This window comes from Tursiops truncatus, chromosome 10 (assembly GCF_011762595.2).
Source record: "Tursiops truncatus isolate mTurTru1 chromosome 10, mTurTru1.mat.Y, whole genome shotgun sequence".
Classification (NCBI taxonomy): Eukaryota; Metazoa; Chordata; class Mammalia; order Artiodactyla; family Delphinidae; genus Tursiops; species Tursiops truncatus.
The window spans coordinates 101228168-101248355 of record NC_047043.1 but is presented as its reverse complement, the minus strand read 5'-3'; the positions used below and the strand labels follow the sequence as shown (position 1 = coordinate 101248355).

The 20188-nt window shown below is 64.1% G+C and overlaps 1 protein-coding gene across 24 annotated transcripts in view; it reads left to right on the top strand.

Annotated features, from left to right (window-relative positions):
* The window catches only part of EEFSEC (eukaryotic elongation factor, selenocysteine-tRNA specific), a 207980-nt gene that overhangs the window by 151800 nt on the left and 35992 nt on the right, over nt 1-20188 (top strand). For 4 of the 24 annotated variants that reach the window (XM_033865540.2, XM_033865538.2, XM_033865536.2 and 1 more), the window contains one exon: nt 6214-16752. The exons of 19 other annotated variants lie outside the window; for them this stretch is intronic. In XM_033865540.2, coding sequence (XP_033721431.1) covers nt 6214-6386 — 173 coding nt within the window. In that variant the 3' untranslated portion in view covers nt 6387-16752. Of the gene's footprint in view, nt 1-6213; nt 16753-20188 lie in introns of those variants that run through there. One more of the 24 variants, XM_033865537.2, reaches the window with a different exon arrangement.

Here is a 20188-nt window from a genome sequence, read left to right as displayed (position 1 = left end):
GATTCCCGGGGCGTGGGCGCTGCCGGGGCCCTGCCCTGGCAGATGAGACAGGGCAGGTATGCCAGGTGGCCAGGGTCCCCCTTCCTGGAAATGCTGGCATGGCTGCAGGCTGCACCCCGTCTCCTGGGCACACAGGTTCTGGACGTGGGACAGTGTAGAGGGCCTCAGTGGTCCTGGAGGAGGGAGGCCTGGAAGGCTTCAGAGGAGCCAGAGCCATACGCTAAGCTCCGCTGAGACGCGAGCAGGGGTGGGGTTTGCCAGGTGGACGGGCCTCGTGGACACCTCAGGCTGAGGGGGCACCAGTGCAGAGCCAGGGCGGGGCGGGGGCGCGTGGGTGAGTGAGGAAGCACGGGGTGTGCCGGAGGCGCTTGGCGAGGGCCTGGTTAGAGGAATTTGGACACCTGCCTGAGGAGCGGCTGGAGGTTTCTGAGCCGAGAGGGATGATCAGGTCTTTGTTCTGGAAGGATCTCTGGCAGCCGACCCAAGGCCAGATCAGAAGAGAGAGCTGGCAAGAGGGCCTGGAGGCTCCTGCCAGGAGGCCAGTGCAGGGCCTGCTCCTGCGGGGCCTGTGGGGTGCCGAGGCAGGGGTCCTGGGGGATGCCGCGCCCCGGGAGCAGCCCTGGGTGAGAGGTGGTGAGCCCTGGCTGCCCCGAGCACCCGCCCCAGGGGCCCCCCGCCCCCCAGCCACCTGAGGGGGTGTGGCCCCAGCCCGAGGAGCAGTGGGAGCCGACGCTGGGCGGCATGGGGCTCGTCACAACCCCCAGCAGCCCCGCACCAGCTGCACCCCTTCCAAGTGACAAGGGATGCTCCTGTGCCCGGGCCGTCACCCTGTAGGTGAGCCTCTGATTCTCAAGACCAAGTCATTTCCTATTTCAGAATCGCTTTGTTTCTTGCCTTAAAACAAAATCCTTCCTTCCACACAACGCCGTGGTTTTCACTCCCCGCACACCCCCAGTCTCCAAAGCCTTGGCTGCCTTATAATTTCAATTTACATGGTGTGGGAAAGATTTCTGCAAAGGGCCCTTTTTTGTTTTTGAAGAATTCATCATTGCTGCTAAGAAGCTTAATATAAATTAAAGGAGGAATTAAGCAACATTAAGACATCAAAATGGGGGTGCGGGCGCCCACCGCCTCGTCTCCGCCCATCAAAGGGGCCGCGTGGAGCCCGTGGAGTGTGCGCTGAAGGCCTCAGACGGGGCCAGCTCCAAGGAAGGGCCTGTCTGTCGCCCGCCTCTCCTAATTCCCTTTGTTGCGGGGACAGCGGAGCACACGTCTGATAAAAACTTAATCACCTTATCTTTTTAAAGCAAATTGCATCTCTGTTTACATATGGGATCCATAGCAGGAAGAGAAAGGAGGGAAAACCAGGCAGCTGTCCCCCCCCAGCCAGCCACGCTCCCGGCTCCCGAGGATGAGCGCGAAAAACCAGGCCTGCAAAGCCACGGCAGGGGTTCCAAGGCTGCCGTCACCCCAGAAGACCCCAAAGCTCAGGAGGGTCAGCAGGAAGGGAGCAGACCGGCGCCCCAGCTGCCCGAGCGGCCGGTCCTTCTCTGCCCGAGCGGCCAGTCCTCGCGCCAGCTCTGGTCGCCAGCCCGGCTCTCCCTCACCCGCTAGGCCTGCCCCGTACCACACTCGCCTCTGGGCGTGTCGCTGAAAACCAGGCTGCCTGTCCTCCTCGGGCCTCTCCGCCGTGCCGGCTCCATCGGAGCCAGGCTCAGCCCAGGCCCAGTTCGAGGGACCTCAGCCACACTGCCCCCAGGGCGGGCATCCAGTCCAGAGTCGGCTGTGGCTGAATTCAAGGCCCTTCCCGACCATCCAGCCCCCAGCCCAGCTGCTGGCTGTGCCCCTCTGTGCCCCTCAGCCACCCGTCATCCCCGGGATGCTGACCCCCCAAAGGGCCCCCCTGTGCCCTGGCTCCCTCCCCGCCCTGCATTTCTGCTCTCTCCAAGGCTGCCTGCTGCGGGAGGGGGCGTGCTGGAATGGCGGGAGCTGGCACAGCTCTGAGGGGCCACCGCGGGGGCCAGTGACCCCGAGCTGCCTGCAGGGCTCGGTTCCCCCTGGAGGGTGCAAGCCGCCCACCAGCGTGGAGGCCGCTCTTCCAGTCGGGCCCCAGCATGAAAGCGAGGCCAGCAGTTGGGGGCAATCTGCCGGCTTTGATGGCCGTGTCAGGGCGGCACCCACGGCCAGGGCTTGGGAAACAGCGCGCTGCCCGCATTCTTCCTTGATTACCCGAGCCCCAGCCAGGGCCCAGCAGCCTCCAGCCCATTGTGCCTTTGTGTGGAGCTGGCGCTCGGTGAGAAAGGCCAGCCCGGCCCTGGGAGAGTGTCCCCAAGGGAAGCCACGGGTAGCAGCGTCACCCCCAGGGTCACGCCAGCCCTCCCCACCACATCCCGGGGTCTGGGCTGGTCGGGGGGTGGAGCGGGGCCGCTGGGCTCCAAGAATCCTGAGGGTTAGGGAGAAAAAGCAGGGATGCCTGTGAGCCCCGTGGGATCACGGGGACAGCGTGAACTTGAAACCTGCAGCAACTCTACCCTCATGCCCACCCCACCAGGCTCCAGGTCACGTGGGGCGGGGGCCTGCTCTCTAGACCCAGCTTCTGGGCCGCAGGCATGCAGACGAGTTTTTCTGGTCCTGGAGGCACAGCTCTGCTGGTGGGTTTCCCTTCCTCGCCCTGCACACCCACTCGAGACCCCACTCATTCTCTGCGTCTTCGTCCAGCAAATCCTCCCTGTACCCGCAGGCCAGGCCCTGTGCCTGGGCCCTAACTCCCACACAGGCCGCTGGGGAGCAGACACAAAGCAAAACTCCTGCGAAATGGGGCTCCAGCAGTGATCCCGCCAGCCAGGGCAGGGGCAGGGAAGCCTTCCCGTGGGGCAGTGGCTGAGTAGGAGTTGGCCAGACAGAGAGGGCCGGGGAGAGTGTACCAGGTAAACGGAGCGGGTTCAGAGGCTCTGCTTTATGTCTGCTGGCTGGAGCAGGGAGCCCGTGATGTGGCAGAGTATACAGGGAGGCACCCGCTGGGTGACACTCAGGACCTTGGATGCCAAGTAAGAGGAGAGACTCTGTCCCGTGGGTGGAACCAAGCCGGGACAGCCACACGTGCCTCAGCGCGGCCCCTCCGCCCCTGGGGGTGGGACTAGGGAGAAGACCAGCACAGTGGTCCCCCAGGGCAGCGCCACGGAGGCCTCCTGTGCGGGGCCGGGCGGCAGGGATGCAGAGCAGGGATGCTTGCTGCAACGGCGGCGGCAGAATCCGCGGCCTCCCTGGGGGCGAGCAAGGACCTGAGACCCTCCCTGTCTGGGCTCCCACGGGCCCAGCACACGGGGTGCCTCGTGGACACGGTTAGCCCAGAGCCGCGGCCCTGCAGCCCCACCAGCACGTGGCCATATGTGCTCTCTGTTCTCGAGCACCATGCCCACCCCACCCAGGACTTGGCGCTCAGGCTCTCTGCCTGCAGACCCTCACCCGGCATCTCCATGTGGCCGGCCCCTGATCTCCAGCCCCAGGTCCCCCCGGTCCCGCCCCGGTTCTTCCTGGAGAAGCTAGCCCTCGGCGTTATTTCCCTGGTGGCCCTGGTGGCTGTCTGCCTACCTTGCTGCCTCGTTTACTGCCTGTCCCTTCTCGGGCCAAAGTCTGGCGGGCAGGCCCACCATCGTCTCCCAGGCCTGGAGAATTCTGTGAAGGTTTTCAGGCAATGACCACCCGACACCCTGACCTGCCCTCGCTTCACACCACTTGCCGCTTGGCTGAGGGGAAAGGCCACCACACAACAAGGTGGCCCCCAGTGGTATCGCCACGCATCCCCACAGCCTGGCTGCCCCAGCAGACGGTCTCCGCTGGTCGGCATTCAGGCCACCCCACAACGGAGCAGAGGGAAACAAGGCGGCCATCTCAGAAAAACAATTAAATGGCCTCGTCCTCGCCAGCGCCAGATAGATTTTCCAGCTCTGCCTGCTTTGGGCCGCGCGAGGTATGCGCTCTGTGTAACGAGAGCCATCGCGGGCGAGATGGACCGCCGATTGGGCCACGCCTGTCTCCCCAGCCCGGCGCAGACGCCGGGGAGCCCCGCGCCTCTTCAGCCATCAGACCTCCTGGCACCAGAGGGGGACGGGCTGCCCGTGCATTTGTCAGGGTCTGGTGCCAGCCGCCTCCTTGCAGAAGGAAGGCCGGGGAGTCAGACATACCTGCAGGACTGGCACTGGCCTGAGGGCTGCCCCGGGGCCTTTCCCACGCCCCACGCCCGACCCCAGCGGCGGGCGTGGGGCCTTCGATCTGACACCAGGCTGCCCAGCAGGAGGGAGGCTCCCCTTGGCCCCGGCATCCTGGAGCCCCGTCCGCCGAGAGCCCCGCCTCCCCAGGGAACGCAGGCTTTGAGGTGGGCGGTGGAGAGGGAGACCAAGTCCCTCATGCAGCGAGCAGGGCCGTCCCCGCTGACTCTGCGGTTGTCCCTTGAGCCAGCCTCCTGGTCACCTTTCTAAACATCCAGCAGCTGCAGGGCAATACCCAGTGCTCTTCCGGGCTTGCTTCCTCTGCAGAGCCGTTGTCCAGAGCCCGTTTCGGGTGGACACCCCGAGCGATGGGCTGGGTGGCGGCAGCCCACATTTGCGACCAGATGTGGACCAGAGTTCAAATCCTGGCTCTTCCCAGCTGACTGTGGGGCCTCACATGAGGCACCGCCCTCCTCAGGGCTCCGTTCTCCTCAAGTGCGTGGAGGGCCCGGGGGACGGGACGGCCAGGATCCTCCCTGCACTGAAGCGCGACGTGAGCTTCCGCTGGCCCCTCTTCTTGGGAGCAAGCCAGCGCCCAGGCGAGACTGGGCCCGGGAGGACACCCCTCACATGACGGCAAAGGCACAGTAGGTGCACCGGGTGTGCAGGGGGCGGTCCACCGCCTCGTGCCCATCCCAACTTCCCACCGGCTCCGGACGCCCAGCCGTTAGGTCTCCTGGCCAGTGGAGCCTCTGTGTGTGGATTAGAAGTGAGTGCCCTCTCTGGGGACACAGCGGCCTGCCAGGACCCTCGTTTGGTGAGCGGGTGTGGGCTGGTGCCCCTCACTAGGGTGTGGAGTCTGCACACCACCTGGTCCATCCAGGCTCACCCTCACCCCAGCCCTGCCAGCCTGCTCCCAGCAGGGTTGTGGGACTCACAGAGGGGGAGCGGCTTGTTCTGGGGTGCCCGCTGGTGCAGAGCTAGTCTGGGGCCTGGCCAGAGCCTCGGCCCATATGCTCGGGGTAACCAAGTAGCCTCACCCTGGCCGGCAGCCCACGGAGAGACTGCCTCGTGCTGCCCCCAAGCAGACGCCTCGTAAAGACAAGCCCCAGAGAAAGGGCACCGCAGCCTGGTGTTGGACGCGGGGAAGGGCGTCCCAGGCAGGAGGAACAGCATAGACAGAGGGGGGCCCGGGGACGGCCGTGGGTTCCTCAAGGCTGCCGGGAAAGCACGAAAGCAGTGGACGATGGGGCTGGAAGGGTCGGGTGGGCGTTAGGGTGTCAGCAGGAAGCAGATTTCCGCTCGGTCGTTCGGCTGGAGGGAGTGGACAGAGGGTCTGTACCGAGGCGTGGGTGCTAAAGGAGCCAGTGAGCCGTGGGGGCCGCTCCACCCCCGCCCGGGGTTAGGGGGACAGCGTCTGCCAGCGCCCAGGGAGGAGGACCCCAACAGGAGCTCTGGCCAGAGAGTGGGACCGTCGCCCCACTTCTCCCTCCCTCCGCCCTCCGATCCACTGAGGTCCTTTGGCAGAACCGTGGTGCCGTCTGCAGAGGTCACCACCCGGGCACACAGCAGGGCGGGGAGAGCATCTCCAGGGGCTGTTGGAGAGTGCCGAGCCCGGGGGGGCCTCAAGTGCCAAGTCTCGGGGTTGAGACTTAGGATGAATGTGCCGGGAACGGCGGGGCCGCTTAGAGCACCGAGGGCGGGGCGGCCCACAGGGGCCTGAGTGCTGGGTGGGTGGGCGGGCAGGGGACCGGGAGAGCCAGGTGGGAGCCATGCTGAGCTCCAAGCCAGCCGGGCTGGTGGCGTGGACCAGTGCGGCGAGGGGCCCGGAATGCTGGTTGGGGAGGCAGGGGGGCGAGCCCAAGGTGGCACTGGGGTCCCGGCTCCGCCACAGAGGGTGTAGGGCGTTGCTGAGTCGTGGGGCACGATGGAGCTGGGCCAGCACACGTGCCGTCTATGGTGGCGGGTGGCAGAGTGACAGGCTCTCCCTCTGTGCCTCACGCAGGTGGCCTCAGCCCCGAGTCCAAGAAGATCTTGACACCCACCCTCAAGAAGCGGGGCCGCGCCGGCCGAGGGGAGGAGGCCGGGCAGCCAGAGCCCGTCCAGCACGTGGCTCTCAGTTTGTCTTTCAAGCGCTACGTCTTCGACACCCACAAGCGCATGGTCCAGTCTCCCTGAGTGCCCGCCGGCCGCCCCAGGGCACCTTGCCCAGGCCCGGGGGCCACAGGGCCACATGTGCCTCCACCTCCAGGCTCTCCCCGGAGCCCCCGCACCCCCCCGCCAGGGGACAGCACCGTGCAGGAATGGGCTTCGGCTCCACAGCTGGTGGCCGGTGTCCCCCAGGCTGCCCGGCTGGCGGCCAGCGCTTGGCAGTCGCCAATAAATGCCCCGTGGTGCCGCCCGTTCCGCTGGTCTCTGTGATTTCCTGGGGTCCCCCCACCCTCCCAGATCTGTTCCCAAGGGCGATGTCGGGAATTGCCAGGGCTCCTGCCGAGAGCAGGGCTAGGGGAGGGACCCGTTGGGCTGAGGGGGTCCACAAAGTGTCAGGCCCTTAGGTCAGGCTCGGTGGCCCCTCGGGTCTCCTGGGCCTTGAGAGAGTCCGGGAGTCCTTGGGCAGCCGAGTCCAGGAAGGGCGCCCAGGGGTGTCTGGGAGCAGCGGGTGCCAGGCCAGTGCTTCGGGGCAGAAGGCAGGCTGGGGGGTTTGGCCCTGCATCCCAACACCAGGAGTCCCCAGGCCTTGTGCCTGCAGCCGGGCCTCTCTCGAGCCCAGCAAGCCCCGCCCTGGCTCCTCTGCCCCCTGTGCCTCAAGCCACCCCACCCTGCAGCCCGACCTGGCCCTACTCAGAAAAGGGTGAGGTGGCAGAGCTGACGGGCTGAGGGGGTATCAGAGCTTTTAAAGACATTTGCAGGATGAACACATGTTCCAGAGTCCCTTTATCTGGCCTCCAGGTGGACGCAGAGGCCTCCCTTTTACCCTGGTGATCGGTGTATTATGCTTTAATTTGCAACAATGGCATTAAAAATATTAACAGGGATGGCTCGTAATCAGATGACTTGGGCCTGGTAAGCCCTGGAGCCAAGGGCCCCGGGCAGAGAAGGATGCTGTGGACCCGCCGGGCCTGTGCGTGGTGGCCGTGCTGGGCAGCGGGCAGGCCTAATCCAGCGCCAGCATGGGTGCCGGCAACAGTGGTGGCAGCCACCCCACGGCAGCCCTCACAGGGTCCCAGACGTCAGGCCAGGCAGCCGTCAGGGCGACAGCTGCGGGCTAGGTGGGCAGGGACAGTCCGGGCCTGGCCCCCATCCCCCCGGAGCTGGGAATGGGGCGGGGGCAGCTGGCGCTGCTGCGGCACCGTCAGGAAGCTCCCCTGGGAACCGTCCCCGACACCCCACCATGCGCCAGGCTCCGGGCCCCACTCTCGTTTAGCCCCACCCCTGCCCTGCACCCCATCTCACCAGGGAGGCGGTACCACCTGGCTGAGGCCACCGTAGGTCACAGGGTGGGCTCCCAGCAAGGACTTCAGGCAGAGGCCCCGCCCCCAGCCCAGTCCAGTCCAAGGGGAGCAGGAAGGGCCTTCACGAGCACCTGCTGGTACCAGGCCCCGGGCTGGCCGCTCCCATGGGTACTCGGCCCTTTGGAGGGGACGCTGGCAGGGCTCCCGGGACTCACCCCTCAGACGAGGAAACCTTCCTTCGTCGTCCTCAGTGCGTGGGGAGCTAGGTGGGCACCACTGGGACCTCCAGCCAGGCCAAGTCCTCCCCGACTGAGGGCTGTGAGGGTGACCTCTCCCTCCAGGCCCCCTCGGGGTGGCCCTGCCCTGCCCTGCACAGGCTGTGACCGTGAGCACATCACTGTCTAGCTCCACGTGAGGGGTCACGTGACCCAGCGGGGCGAGGGGTCCTCCGTGAGCAGGTGCTAATTCTGGGGGCAGATCCCTGGGAGAGAGGGGCCCCGAGCCACTGCTGGGCGTCACATCCTGGCTGCCCACTGACCAGCACTGTGCCCTCGGGCACTCTTCCCGGGTCCCTGGGTACAGCAGGAGAGTCAGAGCAGCAGCTGGCCTCCGTGTCTCTGCAGCCGTGGGAGGGGGACCAGTAGATGTTGTCTCCCCACCGGGAGACTGGGGGCCTGAGCACCTCTCAGCGGTGGTGTGGGCAGCCCAGACCCAGCTCTGCCCCCAGTCGGCCACTTCTCCAGGACCTCTGAGGGTGCCCACGTCTCGCCTGAGGGCAGCACTCTTCGGAGCCCCGGGAAGCAGGCGGGCTCAGGCCGCGGGAACTAAGGCCCAGGGAGGAGGGGGCAGCCGAGCCGCGGGACAGGGAGGGGCTGCCAGGGTGCAGTGAGACTGCCCGCGTGGCCAGCGGCCCAGGAGGGGACGCTATCAGGTCTGGCATCGGTCGAAACCCGAGCACCCCAGCTGCGTCGGCGGGGCGCAGCCTTTGAAGGGGGAGCACGGCGGGCAGGTAGGGTGGGGGCCGGCGCCTGGTGCTCTCCGGAGCAGTGTCCCCCTTCCCTTGGCTCCAGGCACCCCCAGACCTTCCACGTTTCGTGGAAGAGAGGGCTACAGCGTGCGGAGCCCACCGTGGCATCATCACGCACGTGAAGTCGCAGAATACGCTCACCCACCCGCAGGGGTGGCCGGTGGGGCAGCCCCGGGGCCCAGCCATTGCCTCAGGTGGAGCTGGGATTTGAACCCTGGTTCTGGACACCTCCAGGGCCCCCCTCGCCCCAGTGCCTCAGCTGCGCCCTGGGGCCCTACTGTGGGCTGAGGGCCGGGGTGGGGGCCGCCCCGCCCGCCTGCCCCCCAGCATGAAGTCGTGGGCAGGCGCCCTGCCACGGACTGGGGCAGGAGGGGCGGCGGTGATCGGCAGGCCCGGCTGGCTGGCTGGCGGGGCTAATGCACCAGCAACGAGATAAGGCTTATCTGGAAACGTCTCTGGAATTGAGACTCTGATGGAAACAGGCTTCTGGGTTAATATACTTCTGACAGATAAAGTGGGAAGCCCTGGGGGCCCGGGGCAGGAGAAGGGGCAGCTCCTGTTCTCCCAGGCCTCCTACCCTGGCCGGCGTGTGTGCACATGTGTCTGTGTCTGGGCGTGCACACGGATCTTGGTCTCTGGATGTGTGTGTCTCATTTGCGGAGGCTTTGTCAGGCTGGGTGTCTGGTGAAGAGGTGGGTGTCAGGTCCAGTGTGCACAGGGTGGGCACACACATTTGTCCAGGGCCAGTTTGTCCCTTGGGCCTCTTCCCCAGGACCTGGTGGGGTGGGAGTGGGGCTCATCACGCCCATTCCGCAGACCCAGAGTTTCCTTGAGGTGTCCCAGGACCCTCTCAGTGCCGGCTCACCCTCAGGCGATCCAGGCCTCAGGCCTCCCCAGTCTCCTCACGGGGCATAGAATTTCCAGGTTTCCTTTGAGGGGGCTGAGGCCAGTCCTGGCCATGGCCTCCCAGCTCCAAGTTCAGCGATGTCTGTCCCCCATGGCCATGACTAGAGTGAGGAAGCCTCTCACTAAGGGTCCACCTGGGCAAGGTCTTGAAGAGAGAGTAGGAGTTTGGGGCAGCAGGTGGGGGGGGGGATGCTTCGGCAGAGGGGACAGCAGGAGTGAGGGCTCTGGTGGGAGTGTGGAGTTGGGGGGCCTGCGAGAGGAGGGACAAGGTCACGGCTCCCCGGTCTCCCTCCAGCCCTGGCTGGGCCTCCAGTGGCCCCCGCACTGGCAGGTCTGATTAAAAAGAGTAATTAATGCCTGGCTGATAACACAGTCGAGCCATTAATTGGGCAGCTCGGCCAGTGCCAGGGCCTGACTGCTGGACGGCACCCAGGCAGGGATGCTGGGCATGGGGCGCTGTGCTCCCTGGGGGCAGTTGACCCCGACCCTGGGCTCGCGGGGTCTGCTGCGGGAGCACCGTTCCCTCTGCCGAGGGCCTGTGGCAGGGCGGGGAGGCAGTGGGGGCAGCTGTGGAGGGAGGCTGGGCCGAGAAGAGGCCTTGAAGGGCCTTGTAGGGCAGAGGCAGGGCGAGTGTGTCCGACCAGCGTTCGAGACCCCCCCCCGCCCCCGCCCCGACTTCCGACCAGCGCTGGACACTCCTGGCCGAATCCCAGGGCCTCCCGGGGGGCGGGCACTTGGTGGGCTGGAGGAGGACTCCAAGGTTGGCCGGTGATGGGCCAACGGGAGGCCGAGCAGGCTGAGGCCCGAGGCCCTGGGGGGAGGAAGAGGACATGTGGGAGGTCTGGGGCTTCGGCGCAGGGTGTGGAACTTGGCGGCAGGGGCAGAGCACAGAAGAAGCCCAGAGCTGGTCATTCGGCATCCACCAAGCACCTCCTGTGTGCTGGACGCGGCGGGGCGGGGGCAGCCCTGGAACCCCCACCCAAGCCAGCAGGTCAGAGGTCGTACACCCACGAGGTATTGCTCAACCCCCCACTGTTATCACCGGGTCCGGTGGGGAGACGGTGCAGCAGAGAGGAACGGCCACTTCCTACGGCCACAGCTGGGCTCTAGATAAAGGCCCACTGGGAGCCCCGGCCAACCTGGGGAGGGCCAGCCACCCACCTCGCCCCTCGAGGGACACCCCCAAGACTCAGCCTCTAGGCTTCCCGCACAGTCACCGCCAGACAGGGCGGGCGCCCAGCTGCTGAGTGCCACCCGTCCTGCTCGGGCCGGGGCTTCCGCTCCCCTCCCCAGGGTGGGCCCACCGAGCCCCGCCGAGTCAGGCAGGTGACCAGCGCAGCGCCTGTGTCCGGGCACTGCTGTCACAGCAGCATTCACCCGGCCCACCGGGGCCCTCGGAGGGGCCGCGTAGCTGGGGGAGGCGCCCCCGCCCACTCTGCCTCTGCCTCGGGGTCTCCGCGTCCATCTCTCGCTCGTCCTGCACAGATGACCTTGGCTCCAGGCCCAGTTCACTCCTCCCACCTGCCACACCCTGAGGCGCGGACCTTGCTTGTGCCGCCAGCCGAGGGGGGCCGGTTGGAGGGGCAGCTGGGCGGCGCGGGGTCTGTGGGCCTCGTCACCCGCAAAGGGCGCCCGTGGCGTCCGGTTGGCTCCCCCTCCCACCCTCCTCCCTGCACGGTCCTCCCTGGCGCCTGCCACCCCCCCAGGTATGATCACACCCTCTCAACCCCCTCTGCAGTCTCTGGGGGCCTGTCCTTGCGCCTCCTGAGGGCCTGGAGAGGTGGGGGTGGAGCCGGCAGGATGTAGGAACCGGGCCTTCCCTGCAGCTCCAGGCAGCCCTTGGAAGCCCAGATTTCCCAAGGCTTCCAAAGCTGGGCCACAGAGCCAGGTCCTGACCCATCCTGGGCCCTCCCAGTTCCTGCCCCTCTCAGCCAGTTCCTTACCCTGTCCCTAGACTGTCAACACCACCACCACCCCGAACCTGACCAGCACCCCACATACACCCTTATCACGAGGGGCCTGTACAGATACCCGTGGGGAGGGCCTGCTGGGGGCACAGGCCGGTGGGAGGGAGCGTGAGGCTGGTGGCCAGCAAGGAGGGTCCGTAGCCAAGGCCAGGGTAGGGGGACGCGACGTGGCCTCTTGCCTTGGCACTGGGAGGCACACGAGGCGGCGAGAGGGAGGGGACCTGGGACACCTGGCGAGCCTCCCCGCGGTCACACGTCGGCTGCGAGGGGGAGCCCCGCGGCGGGCACGGGTGTGGGACACCTTGACGAGCTCGCTGGGCTTCCCGAGCCCAACCCCGCAGCCCCTGGGAGACACGGGACCCGGGGCTCGGGGCGGTGAGGGCTGGAGACCGGCGTGCGTGAGACCAAGCTGGAGAGAAGAAAACTCAGGGCGTGCGCTGCGGGCCCCGGGCGGGAGAGGACATGCGAGCCGGGGACAATGGACGTGGCTTGAGATGCGCAGCCCAGGGCAGGGTCCCGCGGAAGTGGGCCAGGCGCCTCTGGGTGGCAGGCAGGTGTGGCAGGCTGTTGTGTAACAGGTGCGGGGCGAGATGGAGCAATTTGTTCCCCGATCAGATGCGGCCCCAGACAACAGGGGACGCTGGCCCCCAATCGGCAGCATCTCTCCGCTTCTCAGTATTCAGGGGTCGAGGGAAACGCGCCCGCCCGCCACCCAGGCCCTCACCGGTCACCTGCCTGACTCGGTGGGGCTCAGTGGGCCCACCCTGGGGAGGGTGTGGGAGTGCAGGTCAGGGGAGCAGAGGGAAACTGAGGCAGGAGGGCGGGGTTGGTCCTCTGCCCCAGCCCCCCAGCACGGGGAACCCTGTGGGGCAGGTCCCGGCGCAGAGCTGGCCCGGGGACCAGGGGGTCTGGGTGCGTGTGGACATGCAGGCAAGCCACGGCCGCCCCTACCCTGTGGACAGCCGGGTGGGCTGCTGTTAAGGAGCAGTTGTCAGTCACAGGGCGCCACTGATAAGACAGACAAGCATCTCCCGGTGGCCGGAAGGTGGTGGGAGGAGGCCCAGTCCCGGGGGTGCCCCCATTGCGGGTGGAAACACTGAGGCTGTCGGTTCCGGGCAGGGCGCCTCCCACCCACCCGGGCCGGAAGCCTCTCCAGGGCCTCTGGGCAGCTGCCGCACACAGCGAAGCCATGGGGCCCCGGCCTGGCCAGGGACGGCCAGCCTGAGGTCACCTGCAGGCCTGAGTGTAGGATGGCAGGTGACTCCCGAGAAGACCCTGGGGGCAGGGAGGAGCCAGTAACTCAGCCCCTCAGCCCCAGCCTTGAAGCTGCAGCTCGGAGGCCAGAGAGGTTGCAGGCGGAGGTCCCATGGGGCTCGTCAGAGCTGGGGTGCCTGCCTGAGCCCTGTGCTGTGGGGAGTGGCCAGAGCCAGGGACAGTGAGACACAGGCAGAGACATACGGCGGCAGAGAAAGAGCGAGACAGACGCCCAGAGAGACGGAGAAAGAAGCAGAGAGAGAGATAGGGGGACCCCGAGAGCTGAGTGCACCCAGGGGAGGGCCCCAGAGACGGGGAGGAGAGAGAGGGTCCCTGGGGTCGGCCCCACTCTGATTGGCCAGGACTGACTGCAATTAAAGCCCATAATTGATTCCCTGGTCTGACGAGGATCATTTCCATGCAGAGAATTAAGGTTTTCTTCCAAGATGGAAATAAAGATTAATTTGCAATTTCCTTCCTCACTGCACACAGGAGAGCAGCCCCTGCTGGGAAGAGGGCTCAACCTGGCAGGTGGGCTGGGGGGGGATGGTGGCGCGAGATGGGGCGGCCTCCAGGCCTGGGCGCATGGCCTCCCTGGGAGAGGGCAGCCTCTGGAGACTCCAGGACCCCTGTGTGCCCATCACTGGCCCAGAGGGGCCCAGCCTGTCCCCCTCGGGCTCCTGGCTCTGTGTTGGTGCCCCGCTCAGAGCGCTCCCACTGTCCTGCTCTGTGCCCTTGGAGGGGGAGGCTTACGACTCGCGGCCCCCTCACGTGGTCTGAGGCCCGGACGGCCACGGTAGATGAGGCAGGAGAGTCCTCCTTCAGCCCCAGCCTCCCCCCCAGGCACAGCTAACGGAGCCCCTCCTGGAACTCACACAGGGCTTCCCTGGAGGGAAACACGCTGGAGCCCAGGAGGTGTCCCCACGGCCCCGCGACCCTGCACCCTTCACTGAGGGCACCCCAAGCACAGGCACACATGCAGAAAGTGACAGCCCTGGGGCCTGTCCAGGCCCAGCCACCGAGGGCCGCCCCTCGGAGAGGCCTGCCGAGTCCCAGGAGGCCAGAGGGGCCACCCACGCCCGTGTCCCCAGGAGCCAGCGTCGCATCCTCAGACCTGTCCCCGGCAGGGCACACCGTGCGGCCACATCACCTCCTCCACCCTCTGCAGGCCCACACCTGCCGCGGCCCAGGCACAGGGAGGGTGATAGGCTGGTCTTCCGGCCCGTGCAACCTCTGAGCGAGCACAGCTGGGACCACTTGCTGCCCCCGGGGACAGCGGTCCGAGCACAGGACGGGGGGTGCCGGCTGTCTCACCGGTGGTCTTCCGAAATCCTGTCTGCACTCCCTGAGTGCTCCGGGGTTGTGTTCTGCGTGAGCTCTGGGCAGGGCCTCCAGGATCCCCAAGAATTTGAACTTGGGTTCTCGGCCGGGTATAGCCTGAGACCCACCACCCAGCACTTCCCGCCTCTGCTCCCTGCCTGCCCTGCCTGGTCCGCTGTGGGCGGCACAGCCCAGGGCTGTGAACGGCCTGGAGCTGGCCGCCGTGCCTTATGCCAGCCTTTCCTGACAGCCACCTCTGGATGACCTATGACCTCGCCCAGCACACGGGCGGTGGGGAGTTGGGGGAGTAGGTTTATGAGCAGAGGGGCTGGCGCATTCCTCCACGGCCTGGTGGCCTTGGCCTAGGTCACCATCGCCACGGGACTGAGCGGCCGGCCGCCCCCCAGAGTCCCGACCGCTCCTCCCCGGCCCACCTGCGACACCACGTGCTCCAGAGCAGGGACTTCATCTGGCCTGTGTGCCCGGTCCACCTGGGGCTGGGCGGGCTCACCCCCCGCCCCCCCTCCACTGCTGCCGCATCCTCCAAGTCCAGCCTCTGCTTACATACCTCCAGGCACGGGGAGGTCCCTCCACACTATCCCGGCCGAATGACAGCTGAGACGAGCAGCAGCTCTGGGGCAGCCAAGACAGCCCAGCACAGTGCAGGCCCTCTCTGGGGGGCGCTCTGGTGGGTCCCAGGTCTGCCCTCTGCACCTGCAGCTCCTCTGTCCCCAGGATCCTCCTCCAAGGCGGCGTCCCCTGACCAGCACCTCCGAGAAGCTGGGCCCAGAACCTCGCTTTCCTGCCCTGGCCCTGGGCCCTGAAATGCCCCGGCCGCTGGTGGCTGCTGCATCTCGTTCATTAGTTCATTGATTGCTTTGACCAAGACTGGACCAAAGTTTCCTGCACACTTGCCAGGGCCTTGGGGCGGCTTGGAACAGCCTGATGGGGGGTGCCTAGAAGGGCGGGGACAGTTGCCGCCCTGGCCACCATGTCTGGGAATCATAGGCTGGCCTCTATCCTGGGAGTGTCAGCATGCAGATCCTTCCTGCAGGTTCCACAGACCACCAGCACCTAGTGGTCATGTAACCAAGTGTCTGGTTCCCAGACCTCACCTCGCTCAGCAGCCCTGGGACCCAATGAGGCCTGGAGCAAGTGTCTCACCCTCTCTGTGCCACAGCAAAATGAAATGGCTGTTAGGACCTGCCTTGCTGGATAGTGGTGTGAATGGAAGGGGCACACAGCAGATGCTCACTAAATGCTCTGTGGCAGCCACCTGGGAGAACAGTTGGGGTGTTTCCTAAAAAGTGAAACAGAGTTATTGCCCAAAAGTGGAAACAACGCTAATGTTTATCAACTGATGAACAGATAAAAAGTGGTGGGCGCACCCACACACTACCTGGAATATTATTCCGTGGAATATTTAAATGAAATATTATTCAGTGATAATATAATAATAATGAAAAGGGATGCAGTACCAATGCTTGCTAATGGATGAACCTTGAAAACATTGTGCTGAGTAGAAAAAGCCAGATTCAGAGGATGCCGTGTTGTATGGCTCCACGTGTATGAGCTACCCAGAAGAGGCAAGTCCACAGAGACAGAAGGGAGGCTGGTTTCCTAGGGCTGGGAGATGAGAGGAGGAGGGTGGCGGCCAGGAGGTGGGGGGGGGGGGGGTGATGCAAATGATCTAAAATCGATCGTGGTGACGGATGTACAGCTCTGTGAATATACTGAAGCCATTGAATTATGCACTTTACATGAGTGAATTGTGTGGTGTGTGTGATATCACAATAAAGCTGTTAAAAAAAAACTAAGCAATGAAGTTACCATATGACCCAGTAATTCCACTCCTAGGTCTGTACCCAAGAGAACTGAAAACATACATCCACACAAAAGCTTGCACACAAATGTTCAGAGCAGCATGAGTTGGGACAGTCAGAAAGTGGAGAGGGGGCTTCCCTGGTGGCGCAGTGGTTGAGAGTCCGCCTGCCGATGCAGGGGACACGGGTTCGTGCCCCGGTCCGGGAAGATCCCACATGCCGCGGAGCGGCTGGGCCCGTGAGCCACGGCCGCTGAGCCTGTGCGTCCAGAGCCTGTGCTCCGCAGCGGGAGAGGCCACAGCAGTGAGAGGTCCGCGTACCGCAAAAAAAAAAAAAAAAAAAAAAAAAAAGTGGAGAGGACCCGAATGCCCATCAACTGATGAATGGATAAATGAAATGTGGGCCTACCGTGCAATGGACTGTGTGATTAGCCAACAAAAGGAAGGAAATACGGACACGGACTCAACATGGATGAACCTTGAAAACATTACGTTCAGTGAAAGAAGCCAGATAGCAAAGTCTAGATTGTAAAATTCCACGTACCAAAGTGTCCAGGATGGGTGGATCCATAATGTAGAGAGTACCTCTGTGGTCGCCGGGGGCTGGGGACCTAGTGGGACGGCACTGACTGCTAGTGGCTGTGGCTCCCTTTTTGGGGACACAATGTTCTAAACTTAGATTGTGGTAATGGTTGCACTACTTTGTAAATATGCTAAAACCACTGAACTGTACACTTTAAGCGGGGAGCTTTATGGCATGTAAATTGTATCTCAATAAAATTGTTTAACAAATGAATGATGCTCGAAGACTGTCCTCACCACCTCACAGCCAATCCTGGGTGGCAGCCCCGCACCGTCTGGTTCCGGCCAGAGCCTTGCCTGCTGGGGAGACAGCGCCCACTCCCCGGGGACTGTGGGGCAGAGTGAGCTTGGAACTGTGGCAGGGGGTGAGCGACACCCAGAAACACCGGCGCAGCCTGGCTCCTGGTCCCGGCCGCCCTCTGTGCCCACCCGCGGTGGCTCTCAGCTCCCAGGGCTGCAGGAGAGGCTGGTGGGATTCTGCAGTGGGAATCCTGCTGTTCTTGTCTTAAATCATTTTAGTATGTGTCGTGTTTATTAAGGAAATAGTTCAAACATGTGAAAACTGCACAGAGCACAACACAATGAACTCCCACCAACACCAGCGAGGGAAACAAGGAGTGGGGGAAGCTGCTGGAACTCTCCAGGCTCTGCAGCTGAGCCTCTGCAGACCCCCTGCCCGCCCGTCTTTGTGGGGCGGCCCTGCTCAGGAGGCGGGGGGCCTGCCCCCACTTTGCTTTCCTGGGTTGGGGGATCAAAGCTCACCATTGGGACCAGAAAGCAGTAGGGACTGAGTCGACCTGAGACTCTGAAAGTCTACAGCTCTGTTTTCAAAAATCACGGTTTGCTGCATAAAGAAAAAATTACCCTTTCAGATGTACAGTTTTGTTAGTTTTGAAAAACACATGCAGTCACAATACAGAAAAGTTGCCCCCCTCCAGATCCTTCATGTGCCCGTGGCCCCCCTCCCGGCAGTCACCGGTCTGTTTTCTGTCCCTATAGTTGCGTGTCATCTAGAATGTCACGTGTCACATGGCCACATTTACACCTCTGGGTCCACCCGCGTCCAGTGCCTGGACGGCGGTTCCCTTTGCTGCTGGTAGATTCTTCTGCGTGAATGTTCACCAGCTGCGGGACAGTTGGGGGGTTTCCAGCGTGGGGCAGCTGTGAACAGTGCCGCTACAAACACTCATCGATGAATTTTTGTGTGGGCCTAAGCTTGATTTCTCTCGGGTTAGCACCTGGCTGTGGAATGTTGGGCTGTGTGGTAAGCGGCGTCTAACTTCCCTGGTGACCACCAAGCTGCGTCCCCTCCTGACACGGCTTTCTCGCTCTTTCCGTCAGGCACCTACGTAGGGCCAGGCACTGTGCCAGGTCAGGGATGGCCGTGGCCAAGACCGGCAAGGCCCTGCCCTCCTGGGGCTGCCAGTCCAATGGGGGAGGCAGACAAGAAACAAGAAGACTTCAGGCACACGCAGGCTCGTGCTGGGTGGCGACACAGGCTCTGAGGGTGACAAGAAGGAGGGGATGGTCAGCGAGGCCCTCCCTCACGAGGGGAGCCGTCCGATCCTAGATCTGGGGGATGAGCAGGTACAAAGGCCCTGAGGCAGGGGTGTCCCGTCATGGTGCTATGACCGTGACGGATTTACTGGGCACATTCTGTGCTCAGAATGTGCTGGAAACCTCAGAGACGTCTTCCTACTTAATCCTCACACAACCCTGAACGGAGGGATTACCGTCCCGTCCCCCCGGTCCTCCCTCCCGCTTACAGCTGTGGAACCCTGAGAATCACAGCCAAGAGGGGCAGAGCCAGGATAGGAACCCGGTGGGACCCACAGAAGCGTCTTAACACTTGGGTTCCAACCTCAGCTGGGGTCCCTCCTTGCCGTCCTGCTGCATGACCCGGGGCGGATGACCGGTCCTCTCTGAGCCTCTGCCCTCCCATCTGCCCCGCAGCCCGCAGTGGGAAATGGTACCACGGAGCCTGGCAGTGGGCAGGGGGCTGTGGCCATCTGCGGGGCGGGGACAGATCTGGCCGGGCGGGGCGAGCCGTGGGCGCTGCACCGCCGCCAGGCGCCGACAGAGGGCAGGAGCGGCCCGCGCGTCTGAGGCCAGGGAGCGCAGGCGAGCGAGGGTGCAGCGGGGGACACCCACGTCCTCGGGGCTCAGAGCTGTGAGGTCCAACTGAAACGTCCACCTGAAATGCGGCCGGTGTGGCCGGAGGTTCTTGCAGGTCCAATACACACCGACCTCCAAGGCTTAGTGTGAAAAATGAACGCAAACTACCACGGCCATCAGTTTTTGCATGGATCACATGTTGAAACGACAATATTTTAGACATACCGTGTTAAATAAAATATAAAAGTTAATTTCACTTTTGTTAAACATGGACACGTGAACTTAAAGCTCCACGCACGCTGGCATTGTTGGCTCTCGTGCTGTCTGTGCAGGACCAGTGCTTGTGCCTTATGCCACGTGACCCTCATTAATCCTCCCCGTGAGGCCTGGACTGTAGCTAGCGGTCCCCATTTACAGATGGAGAAACTGAGGCAGCGAGAGGTGACACGGCGTGCTCGGGGCCAGCTGTGGGCGCACACCCCGTGCCCAGGTGCACACATGCGTGTCACGTGCACGAGTCCACGCGTAACAGACGGATGAACCAGCGCAAACGCACGCTGCCAACGCCCCCGCCACGTGTGCAGCCAGTCTCGCGACAGCCTCGCCAACACACACGTCCACACCCCGCACACACCTGCAGGAGTGCGGCCCAAGTGCCACCTGGACAACTTCCGGGGAGCTGCCGTTGGCCAGCAGGCCCAGGACGGCCGCTGGTCTCCCTGCTCGCCCAGGGCCCGGACAGGGGGGCCTGGCTGCCGTTCCGTGTGTGTCTGCAAAGGCCACCCCTGCGGTGAGCGAGTGGCCTGCCGCCCGGCGCTTCGGGCCCTTCCTTCTGGCCGCAGACCATTTGCATAAAGCTCCCCGAGCCCACGGATCGCATTACATGGAGGCCTGATGATAATCTTTGTTGAAATAATATTTAACACATGCTGCACTTTTAATTAACTATCTGAATAATCTCAAATTAATACCAGAGCTTTAAAAAATAAGTTTTCGTTTTCGCGTTTGGTAACATAATAGCGGCCCGGCTGGCCCGTTTCCCCTTCCTTTGATTTAATTAAAAGCCCTTTTGTGTGTCTCTTGTCACTTCAGAAACGGACAAAAGCACCCGGGTGGGCAGCCCGGGCTCCCGACTCAGGGTCCAGGGCTGGGGTCGCGGCCGCGCCAGAGCTCTGGGGTTCGGGCAGCCCCGCGGCACCATCCGGGAGGCCGCGGTGGGGCTGAGCGTCACCCGTTCGCACAGGGACACGGTGACGGACATGCACACGGAGGCGGGCGGTGACCTGCTGCCACTCGTCCACGCATGTCCCGAGGCCACTGCCTGCGCCAGCCCCGCAGGTGCCTGCTCGGTCACCGCCGCGCGCCAGGCAGTCAGGCGGTGAAAACCAGGCCGATCTGGGCTGGGGGTTAACAGTCGGCGTCCTTCTCGGCGTCCGGATCCGAGAAGACCACGGCTGCCGGTCCCAGTCCCATGCCCAGCCGACAGCTGAGTGTGTGGGAGTCTCTCTCCCTGCTCTACTGTCTCCGTCTCTGTG